The sequence below is a fragment of the Chiroxiphia lanceolata genome, chromosome 24 (genome assembly GCF_009829145.1).
Source record: "Chiroxiphia lanceolata isolate bChiLan1 chromosome 24, bChiLan1.pri, whole genome shotgun sequence".
NCBI classification, from domain to species: Eukaryota; Metazoa; Chordata; class Aves; order Passeriformes; family Pipridae; genus Chiroxiphia; species Chiroxiphia lanceolata.
The window spans coordinates 5,456,873-5,467,171 of record NC_045660.1 but is presented as its reverse complement, the minus strand read 5'-3'; the positions used below and the strand labels follow the sequence as shown (position 1 = coordinate 5,467,171).

The 10,299-nt window shown below is 67.0% G+C and overlaps 1 protein-coding gene across 6 annotated transcripts in view; it reads right to left on the bottom strand.

Annotated features, from left to right (window-relative positions):
- Positions 1–3,919: 3,919 nt before the first annotated feature.
- Positions 3,920–10,299, bottom strand: part of ADGRB2 (adhesion G protein-coupled receptor B2) — a 28,142-nt gene continuing 21,762 nt past the window's right edge. For 5 of the 6 annotated variants that reach the window (XM_032710200.1, XM_032710195.1, XM_032710196.1 and 2 more), the window contains 15 exons: positions 9,930–10,033; positions 9,545–9,647; positions 9,148–9,298; positions 8,834–8,903; positions 8,673–8,739; positions 8,473–8,558; positions 7,796–7,894; positions 6,857–7,028; positions 6,690–6,785; positions 6,482–6,521; positions 5,673–6,331; positions 5,346–5,381; positions 4,941–5,045; positions 4,734–4,787; positions 3,920–4,614 (listed from right to left, as the gene is read on the bottom strand). In XM_032710200.1, coding sequence (XP_032566091.1) covers positions 4,420–4,614; positions 4,734–4,787; positions 4,941–5,045; positions 5,346–5,381; positions 5,673–6,331; positions 6,482–6,521; positions 6,690–6,785; positions 6,857–7,028; positions 7,796–7,894; positions 8,473–8,558; positions 8,673–8,739; positions 8,834–8,903; positions 9,148–9,298; positions 9,545–9,647; positions 9,930–10,033 — 2,037 coding nt within the window. In that variant the 3' untranslated portion in view covers positions 3,920–4,419. The remainder of the gene's footprint in view (positions 4,615–4,733; positions 4,788–4,940; positions 5,046–5,345; positions 5,382–5,672; positions 6,332–6,481; positions 6,522–6,689; positions 6,786–6,856; positions 7,029–7,795; positions 7,895–8,472; positions 8,559–8,672; positions 8,740–8,833; positions 8,904–9,147; positions 9,299–9,544; positions 9,648–9,929; positions 10,034–10,299) is intronic. The other variant, XM_032710197.1, reaches the window with a different exon arrangement.

The following is a 10,299-nucleotide window of genomic DNA, read 5'->3' as shown; positions in this document are numbered from 1 at the left end:
TTAGCGGGGAATCCCCGGCTCGCCCTGTCCCGTCCCTCCCCGCCGCGGGGCCGGGCTCCGCCGGGCTCTGCCCGCTCCCGGTGCGGGGCCGTGCGGGGCTCACCTGCGCGGGGCTCGGCGGGGACGGGGCTGCCCGGACGGTGCGGGACACCGGGAACTCCGCCGCGGGACACCGGGAGCCGCCGCGCCGCCCCCGCCGCCTTCCCCGCCTCCCTCCGGGGGGGCCCGAGCCGCCCCCCAGCGCTGCCCGCCCTCCGCCCCCCCCCCCCCCCAACCCGGGGGGGCCTGCGCCGCCGCCCGCCTTCACATCCCCGCCCTCCTCCTCATCCTCCTCCGCCCCGGGTGCCTCCCCCGGCAGCGCCCTCCTTCCCCTCCCCACCCGCCTTCCCCCCCTCGGGGGGCTGGATCCCCGCCCGGAGGAGGGGAACCCCGATCCCGGGGGTGGGAGTGAAGCCCGTTCCTTGGCCGGCATCCCTGTGGAGCAGCTCTTCCTCCCCACGGGGACCGGTGGTGGCACCGCTGGCTGGAACGCCTGTCCCTCCGGGAGGAGGGTGTCCCTCGGAGGATGGTTCTCAGGGATGCTCCTCCACAGGCTCCGGAGCAGCTCCGGGCAGACCCCGAGGCATCGCGGCAGCCAGACCCCGCTGTGACATGGAGCTGCTGTCCCACCCCCTGTGCCCTGGGGTGGCTTGGGGACAGCCTGGCTCAGAACAGGGCGCCTGGGGTCAGAGCCCCGAGACGGGATCCCTGCCACCATCCCTCCCGCTGGCACTGTGCTGCTCCCAAGTCCCCAGCGGCAGAGCTGCTGACTTCCCAGAGCCTCGCCAAGCCCTGCAGGGATTCGGCACCCATCCCAGCTCCCAGCTCTGCGCCCAGCTCCCAGCTGGGACGTGCCAGCCTGGAACGCTGCCCCAGGGCCTGGCTGCCCAGCTCTGCTCCATCATCCCCTGCCCACACGTGCCGGGGCACCCTGATCCCCCACAGGCAGGGAGGAGGCAGGGCACAAGCCCACCTCACCTCACGCAAAGTTTGGGTCTGGGGGACTCCAAGCATCCACTGGCACCCCCATCCCTGCATCCCTGCTCCCAGTGATGCCCAGCATGGCACCGGGCCCTGGCTCAGCTGCTTTCCTCCCAAATTGTGATGAATCTATTTAGGCTGCAGCTTTACAAACGCGTGAGGGACGCATGTATCTCCATAAAGGAGCTAATTAACAACTGCTGTTTAGTCAGAGACAGTAAATAAGCTGTCGTGGGCAAACCCAGCAGCTCCACTCTGCCAGTCACTCACCCGCCAGCCCCAGACGTGGTGACAGAGCACTTGACGCTCCTCCGAGATGCCTACTGAGGTAATTAAGGGTAATTAAAGCAAGTGGGAACGAAACACAACGAAACTTTTATAATTCCTGTTTTTTGGATGATTATTCACCTCGAGCTGTTCCTTGTTTGGGGCCACCCAGCAGCAACGAACCCGGTGCAGGAGCACTGGTGGGGTTGGTATGTCTTGTGGGCGGGGGGTATGGCCCCAAAAGTGGCCCCACAGTCCACCCCAAAGCCACATCTCGCCCCACAGCAGAGTAGGGATGGAGGGCAGCCTTGTCCCTTCTTCTCCAGCCAGACCCCTCACACGACCAGCAGCTTCCAGAACCCTCAATTCAGCTGTGAATGAATTTGAGGGGAGTCACACCCATCCCTCCCGCTGCCCATCCCGTGCCTCAGTTTCCCTCACTTCCCAGGCTGCTTCCCTGGGTTGGTTGTCCCCAATCCAGTGGCACGAAGGCACCTCAAAAGCCCCAAAAGGCACAGGGGTGGCAGCAGCGTGGAAAACTGCTCCGTGCAGCTCCCGCTTCCCAGGGCTGTTCCAGCGCACGGGATCGGCATCTCCAGAGGGAAGGAGGCTGGATCCCGCCTCCCCAGCATTCTGCGCCGGCATCCCTTGGAGCCGTGCCGAGCTGGGGGATGGAAGGCAGGATCCTGCAGCCCCTGCCCACCAGCCCAGCATGGAAAAAGCAGAGGCACGCTGCGCTTCCAAGAAACTGCCGCGCCGGCTGCCAAGAAACACGAGCCGGAGCAGAGCCCGACAATTTTCGGGCTGGAGACAATTTGCCTCCGACCCCGAGCGTCACGCGGCAGCCGCGGCGCTGGTGTTACCGTGGGGCTCCCCCGCTTCCCAGGCCGAGCTCAGCCCCCGAAAGGCCCCCCCAAATCCGGGGGCTGAGCGTTGGAGTGACGCCGGCCGGACCCCGGGTGGCTGCCGGCCCGGACAAGGCAGAGCAGGAAATTCCTGCGGCGAGGATTTCAGCGGTTCAGCATTAATTTCTGCACCAATCCAGCCACAACCTCCCCCCCCCCCCCCCCGCTCCCCAGTTCCAGTCAGGAAGGAAAGCGCCTGCGGGAATTCTTTCCAGCTTCTTCACAGGGCCGTTTGTTTCTGTGGCGCTAAAACTGCAGTTTTGCCTCTTTTGGAGGGGTTTCCTTCCCAAAAAGTGAAGGGTGAAGCGCCGGAGAGCTCCTGTCCCACCCCGCCCCCGCGGCTGCACAGCCCCAGAGCTCCTTCTCCATCATTTCCGCCCCCCAAACTGCACATTTTTGGCACTGGGGGGACACAGCCTGGCTCAGATGGAAGCTGCAGATGGAAAATGGCTCCAGAGCTCTCCATCCTGCTCCGATTCCCCCCAGAATCCCCCATCACTGCCCAGACCCGCAGGACTGGGGGCTGTCCCCGTGTCCCCTGCGCTGGGACACACCACGAGCCCGTGCCTCTCTCCCGGGCTCTGTTCCCTCACCACATATGGCGTCTCCGTGAGTAATAAGAGCTGCTAATTGCCAACAGATGCCCCAGGAAACCCTGAGGCCGCCTCTTGCGGCTGTGTTTGGCTGGGAAGGAGAGGAGGGGAGCTGGAGCAGGCCCTGGATCCCCCAAAGCAGGGGGAGGGGGGATCCCAGAGCGTGGCAGCTCCCAGAAACCAGAGCGAGAGGATGTGGCTGCCATTAGTGGCAAACCAGTGGGAGAACAGCCCCACGAGGGAACAGTGCCCCTGACCCACGGTGTCACCCTCACCCCACGCCCTCCACAGGGCTGGGAGCCACAGCTGAGCCCCAAGGCAGCCCCTGTGCGAGGGCCACATCCTGCCCCAGTGTCCCAGCACGGGTGGGACAGGGAGCAGCATCTCCTGGCCTGGCTCACAGGGACACACGATCTGAACTGGGCACTGGCCACCAGCCCAAACTGGGCAGCCTCCTTTGCCTGTGCCAAGCCTGTCCTCTTCGAAGCCCTCGGGAAGCTCAGGTGGCCTTTCCCAGACAGAAGCAACAGCCAAGACCAGGACCTGCTTCCCAATATCACCGCAATCACACACTCCTCCCTGGCACCTTATGGCACACCACGGCAGCAGGGCTTCAGTGCCACGGCCCAGCCGAGCTGCCCGGGCACCTGATCCACACCATGGATCGCTCAGCCCAAATCTCTAGTCCCTGATGTGCTGAGAGCCACGAGGCAGGGATGTCCTCTCCTCCAGCACTGTTATCCCAGCACAGCTCCTGGTCTGGAGCCTGGCATTCCTGGCCACGGCTGCCGCTCCTGCTGACCCAGCACCCATCCCTGGAGACTCCTGCTCCGGATGCCGGGATGCTCCAGCAGTGCCAGGCAGCCCACCTGACTCACCTCTGCACGGCAATTGCCTCCGAAGTTCCTAATTTGCTCACAGATTAATTACCGTGTAATTAAGTGCTCCCGGCTCCTGCGATAAGATGCTCATTTGCACGGCAGTGCCTGGGTGAGAGATCAGCCCTGACCAGTGGGATCCTGCAGGCAGGGAGGGGGCCAGGGGGGTGCAGGCAGGCCAGGGGACCCCACGGGGCGACAGCCACCCCCTCCCCGGCCGGACCCCGACACGAAGCACGAGGCGACGGCCGCGGCCCCCACGGCACCACAGAGAGTGAACTTTTATTTCCAACAACGACAGCACCTGCCCCGTGGGGTGGGGACGGTGGGGAGGGCTGGGAGGGGACGGCCACGGGGCCCCGGGGAAACGGGGGGTCCCGGGGTGGGGGAGTGGGGCGGCCGCTCGCGTGCACACGGTGCACGGCGTGAAGAAACATCCCGGTAGAAAAGAACGAAGGTCTGAAGGGCCTCGAGGGCCGGTCCTGCCCCGGGGGGGGTGCAGGCGTGATCGTGGGTGAGCATTGGGGGGGGTGCGCGGGTCCCCTCCGCACCCGCGTCCGGGGGGCGGCGGGAGGAGGAACCGCGCGAGGACGGGCGGGAGGCGGCTGCGCCGGGGGGAGCGCGGGCTCTGCCCGGGGGGGGACACGGCTCCGGCCAGGCAGGGACCCCCCCGGCCGCCGAGGAGGACGGAGCAAACCCAGCGTTCTCGGCTCGTTGCAGCCCCGCGCGGGCCGGGGGCAGCGATGGGCGCGGGGCTCACACCTCTGTCTGGAAGTCGCCGTCGGCCGCGTCCAGGCCGGCGCAGGGGCTCTCCCAGTCTGCCCGGCACAGCTCCAGCCGGTCCCGCTGGGCGCTGGGCAGGGCGCCCAGTGTCATCGCCTTGAACGTGCTCCATGGCTTGGGCGGCGCAGCCGGGGCCTGCGGCCGCTGCTCCTCAGGGCTGGTCACGTCCTGCGGGGACAGGGGGAGCTGCGGGAAGTGGCTGGGGATGTGCACAGCCACCCCCTCCACCCTCTGGCTCTATCCAGGATGGGGTGGGGTAACACCCTGGAGGGGGCTCAGGCACTTACGTTGGCCGTGCTCTTCTCCCCGCCGCCCGACGAGACGCTCCACCGCTTTTCTCGCTGCGGAAAATCCCACAGAGCTCAGCTCCTGCATCATTCCTGGATGGTCTGTCCCCCCCCACCCTCCCTGGGATGCCCCAGCCCATGCAAGAGGAGAAGGTGAAGGGTTGCAGAGGGGCAGATCAGGGCAGGACAGGACCCCCAGGACCTCACCTTGGAGGAGCCGGCAGACGGAGCCCGGTACCTGTCCAGCGTGTGGAACTTCTGGTTGAGCTCGTGGTAGAGCTCAGAGTGGCGCTTCCGTGTGTGCATCACCTTCTGCGGGGGGAGAGCAGAGCCTGCGGCCATCGGCACGGCCCTGCAGCCCTTGGCACAGCCCCTGTCCCTGTCCCTCTCCTGACACCCTGCCCTGCCCTCCTGGGGCATCGTGGACGAGCAGGAGCCCACTCCACGCTCATCACTGGGGTTTTAGTCAAGAGCTAACGTTCATTACTGTCCGGTATAAATCCCCTCTGAGCCTGGGTGCTGCCAGTGGGGCAAAGGGAGTGGGGACAAGGTGGTTCAGTCCCCTCTGACGGTACCCGACCCTGTGACCCCTGTTGCCACGGTGGGACTTACCTCAAAGTCCAGGTCAGAGTACCGCAACCTCTTCCTCTGGCAGGGGACAGGCAGGAGCAGGGAGAGGAGACGGAGAAGAAAAGGGAAAGGTCTTTGCGGGTCCAGGATGAGGGGGAGCAAGGTGGGGGGGCTCATGCCAGCCCCAAGCCACGACCAGCTTGGGGACACAACGCTCCCAGCCAAGGGGGACACGGAGCTCACCCACTGAGCCGAGGGAGGGGTTCCAAGGGTGGGCACAGGGGTAACTCATGCACATGCACACGTGCTCCTGCACACGTGCCCCTCCCCACACACGTGCCCACGGGCCACGCCAGCCCCCCCGCTCACCTCCAGGGACCCCACTTTCATGGCGGAGCCGGGGACGGTGCGGGGCATGGTGCGGCTGCGCTCCGACAGCTCCGAGGCCAGGATCTGCCGCACCGTGGGATGCTGCTTGAACTGGAGGCCGTAGGGAGCCTTCACCGTCCCGTAGGGCTGGTTCAAGTTCACGTTGACGTGGTCCACCGCCACAAAGCCGGGGTAGGTGTCACCTTCGGCCGCCGGGCGCCCCGTCCCGCCGGGCACCCCCTCGTCGGCGCCGGGACCGAGGGTCCCCTCATCCCGCGGGAAGGGCTTGAGGCTGCCGGTGCGGCGGGGCAGCATCATGTAGTCGCTCTCCCGGGGGGGCTCGGGGGCCCGGATCCAGCCGTATTCCAGGGGCCGCAGGCTGCTCTCCGTGCACAGGTAGACGGGACCCGGTGCATCCAGGCTGAGCTGCTGCGCCGGCGGGTCGCCGAGCTCGCCCAAGCCCGCCACCACGTTGGGCGTCATCTTGGGGACCTGGACCAGGATGCTGGTGGGAGGGATGTTCCCTGGCAGGCTGGAGAAGCCCAGGCCACCCTCCGATGTGGTGTTGAGCTTGGGGTCTTCGTCCCCGTCCAGGGAGATGCGGGACAACGTGCCCGTGATGGTGGCAGGGTTGCAGGTGTTCACCTCCTTGAACAGCACTGTGGGCAGGGAGGGGGTCAGCATCAGCTCCGGGGGTCCCAGGGGAGGGTGAGGAGGCAGGAGTGACCCCTGGCACATGCTGCCTGTCCCTCCCAGCTGTGGCACAGTGACATCCCTGTCCCCAGCGCAGGGCGCAGGGGAGACCTCACCTGTCTGACACGCCAGGTCAACGTCCTTTTCAAAATCTGTCTATAAAAATACAGAAAGAGGGGAAAGAGCGAGAGAGAGAGGAGAGAAAGAGAGGGAGAAAGAAGAGGAAATGAAGCACCTTGGCCAGCACAGGGACTGGCGGGGCCTCAAGGGGTCCCTGCCCCAGTGGGGTGACGGCCCTGCCGGTGCCGGCACAGCTGCACTCACCAGGATCTGCACCTGCCCGTTTTTGCAGGAGTCGGGCGAGTTTTCATTCTCCTCGCTCCTGCACACCCCCATCTGACACTTCACCACGTCCTGGACCTGCAGGGACAGAGCCGGTCACGGCCCCGTGGCCAGGGCTGTCCCCCGGCACCCCTCCGGGGCCGCCCCACCTCTCGGCGCAGGAACCCGTGCACGGTGATGATGACGAAGCCCTGGACGGAGTTGAAGACGGCGAAGAGGACCTGGAAGAGGATGGAGCGCCGGTCGGTCATGGCGAGCACGGCCGACATCCAGGTCAGCGCCAGCAGAGGCAGGACCACGCAGGAGCTCCACAGCGATGCCCTGGGGCAGGGAGAGAGGGGCCGGGGTGAGCCCGCCGGGCTGGGCTGCCCTGTGACAGCCCCCACCAAGCGTTGCCCCCCCTGCCCCGCAGCAGCCCCCTGAGCTTCGCCCCACGCCCCACAAGCATGGCCAGGGCTGGCTGTGCCACCCAGCTGTCCCCTCTTCCTCGGTGTCCCCGAGCCAGCACTGGCTGGGTGCTCAGGGCACCGAGGGCTGAGGGGACCTGTGGGCTCCAGCCCCCCAGGCTGAGCCATTGGCATCACCACATGTGTCCCTGTCCCTACACAGGCAGTGCAGCCACAGCGAGGGGGCTGGGGGTGAGTGGGGCCACCATCGCTGTCCCACAGCCACCAGAACAGCAGAAAGGGGATTTCTTTCTTATCCCGCAGGGCTGCCTCTACTGCGACTAAACCCCCGGGAATGGGGACCAGTGTGGCAGTGGGCACAGCCCAGCCAGCACCCGTGGGGGGCTGATGTGCCAGGATGAGGGATCCTGGGGACACTCCCGGCTCCATGCCCCTCACGCCCTCCCCGCTCCCAAGGGAACAGGATCCCCCCGAGCCCGGCGATGACGTGACCTGCGGAAGCCATGCCATGCAGACGGGATGGGACACGCGCGCGCCCCGTGCCCGCGCCGCCCCGAGCGCACAGCCTGGCCCCGAACCCACCCCGACCCACTGCCCACCCACCGCCCACCCCCGTGGGGTGCCCAGGCTGTGCTCGGGGCGGGGGTGGGGGGACGCGGCGGGCGCGTGGCGGGCACTAACATGGCACTGCTGGCGGTGGCGGAGGTCATGGCCGCGCTGGACACCACGCCGCACTTGGTGCATTTCAGCAGCAGGCTCCCGCACGGGGGGGGCTCCGAGCTGTGCCCACCACACACACCCCACCCCCGGCGCCCCCGCGGCCAGGACCGGGCCACGCGGGGGGGATGCAGGCGCGGGGAAGGCGGGGAGGGGAGGTGGGGAGAGCAAGGCAGGATGGCGGGGATGGGGTCGGGGAGGGTGGACGGATGGACGGATGGATGGATGGACACAGGCAAAAAGCGAATGGGAGAAGGAAAAGAGAGAGAGAGAGAGAGAGAGAGAGGGAGAGAGAGAGAGTGCCGGGTTAGTCGAGGGCAGCAGCAGTTGTTAATGATGAGGGGGTGGCCAAGCGGCAGGGGGTGGGGCGGGCAGGGAGGGGGGTCTGCAGTGTGCAGACCCCCTTCCCCAAAGGAAAGCGTGGGGGTGGCTGCCCCCCAGCTGCCCCTCCAGCTGCCCCCAACAAGGGGCTGCGGGCACCCCGGGCTTGGCCCCCACCACCCACTGATGTGATGAAGTCTGCCCCGTCCTCAGCCCGCTGCTGGAGGACCCCCATGCCATGCCCCCGGCGCGGCAGGGCAGGGTGCAGGGTGAGGGGGCACAGGCCCCAGGGACACCCCCGTGGGGCGCAGGGCACTTACCCAGCTCGCTGCTTTTTGGACTTATCTGAAATGCCGTCGCGGGACATGAGCTTGTTGAACACGATGATGCCAACCAGCATGTTCACCTTGGGCGAGAGCAGCGCAGGGTCAGGGCGGGCACGGAGCCCTCCACGAGCAGCCATGCGCCCACCCGGGTGGGTTTTTTTGGGGGGCTCCAAGAGGCTCGGGGGGCAGCTCACCAGTACGATGACGGCAGCGGGTCCCACGAAGGCGTAGAGCAAACCGCCCTCCAGCGAGAGCCAGCAGCTGCAGGGGACCGTGGCGTGTCAGGGGACACCCCTGTGCCCACCCCCTGCTCCCGGCGTTGTGCCCAGCCCCCTGTCCCCCCAGCCCCACGTACTAGGTCGCCGTCCCGTAGCCTTTGGTCCGTGTGAAGCCGACGGAGACCGCGACCACGAGGGCTGGCAACCCTGGAAAGGTGACACGAGGCTGGAGCTGCAGGGGGTGACACTGCTGTGTCCCCCCCCAGCATCACCCCTGTGCCAGCCCCCGGGGATGGGGACAGCGATGGGGCCCTTGTGGCACTCCCCGTGGCCTGAGGGTGCCTCACCAAGACTCCTGGGTCTGCTTTCCTCCCCTGTGCCTCAGCTTCCCCCAGATCACCCCGGGGGGTACCAGAGTGGTGCCTCCCACCACCCCATCCCAGGCTCTTACCCCATCCCAAGCACAGGAAGCGCTTCCTGACCAGGCGTGTCCGGATCCGGCCGATCACCGCCAGGTAGGACTGCCAGGCCTCCGTCAGCACCCAGCAGAAGGACGAGAGGAAGAAGAAGTGGAGGAAGGCGGCTGTCATGGTGCACACGCCCTGCGGGGACACGGGGACATCAGGGGGACACGGCCCTGTGCCCGGCACCGCGGCGGTTAAACCCCCACGCCCGGCGAGGTTTGTGTCAAAGCCACCAGCGCTGAGGATTTAATCCCAGGATCGTGTTAATCCAAATCCAATCTGCTGCTGGGAGCCAGCAGGGAGGAGGTGACCGGCCTTGGACCCCACGGCAGCCCCCGCGCCCACCTGAGGACCCCGGGAGGGTGGCAGGGGGGTGGCACCCACCTTGCTGAGCATCTGGGACTGGCCCACGAGGATGAGGATGTTGGAAGCCAGGATGGAGACACAGAAGTTGAGCAGGATGATGGAGCGCTCAGACTTGATGAACCTGTGGCAGGACCAGCGTGGGGCCGGGGTGCCAGCCTGTCCCCTGTCCCTGTCCCTTGTCCCCCCAAGCTGCCAGAGGGTGGGCAGGAGCTGTCCTGGGGCAGGGACAGTGCCAGGCAGCCCGGGCACCTTCTCTCATCTGGGTTATTCCCTTCCCACCACGTTGCATTCAATCTCACCGATGCTGAGCCTTCGCTGGCGCCGTGCCCCCCCTGTGTTGCCCCCTCCCCACACGGCCTTGAGCCCCAGGTGCCCCCCAGGTCCCCAGGTGCCCCCGGGTCACCTCCAGAAGGCAGCGTAGATCACCAGCAGGGTCAGCAGGGCCATGCAGGACACGGCACAGCCGATCATCAGTGGCACCGACGGGGTGCCCGAGGGGTCCATGGCCTGGGGGGAGCCGGGGTGGGGGAAAGGCTGAGCCCAGCCCACCCCCCTTCAGCTGCTCCCTACCCCCAGCTGTGCCCTCCACTCCCCCAGTGGGGACCCCTGGGTGCCAGAGGGGGTCGGTGACAGTGGTGGCACAGCCAAGGTGCCTTCCAGGGGACCCGTGCCCATCTCCATGCCGACGGGGGACGCGGGTGGAATAGCAATGGGGTGGGGGGATGCCAGGGGCTGGGGCTGCCCCTCCCCTGCTGGCTCACAGCAGTGCCCCA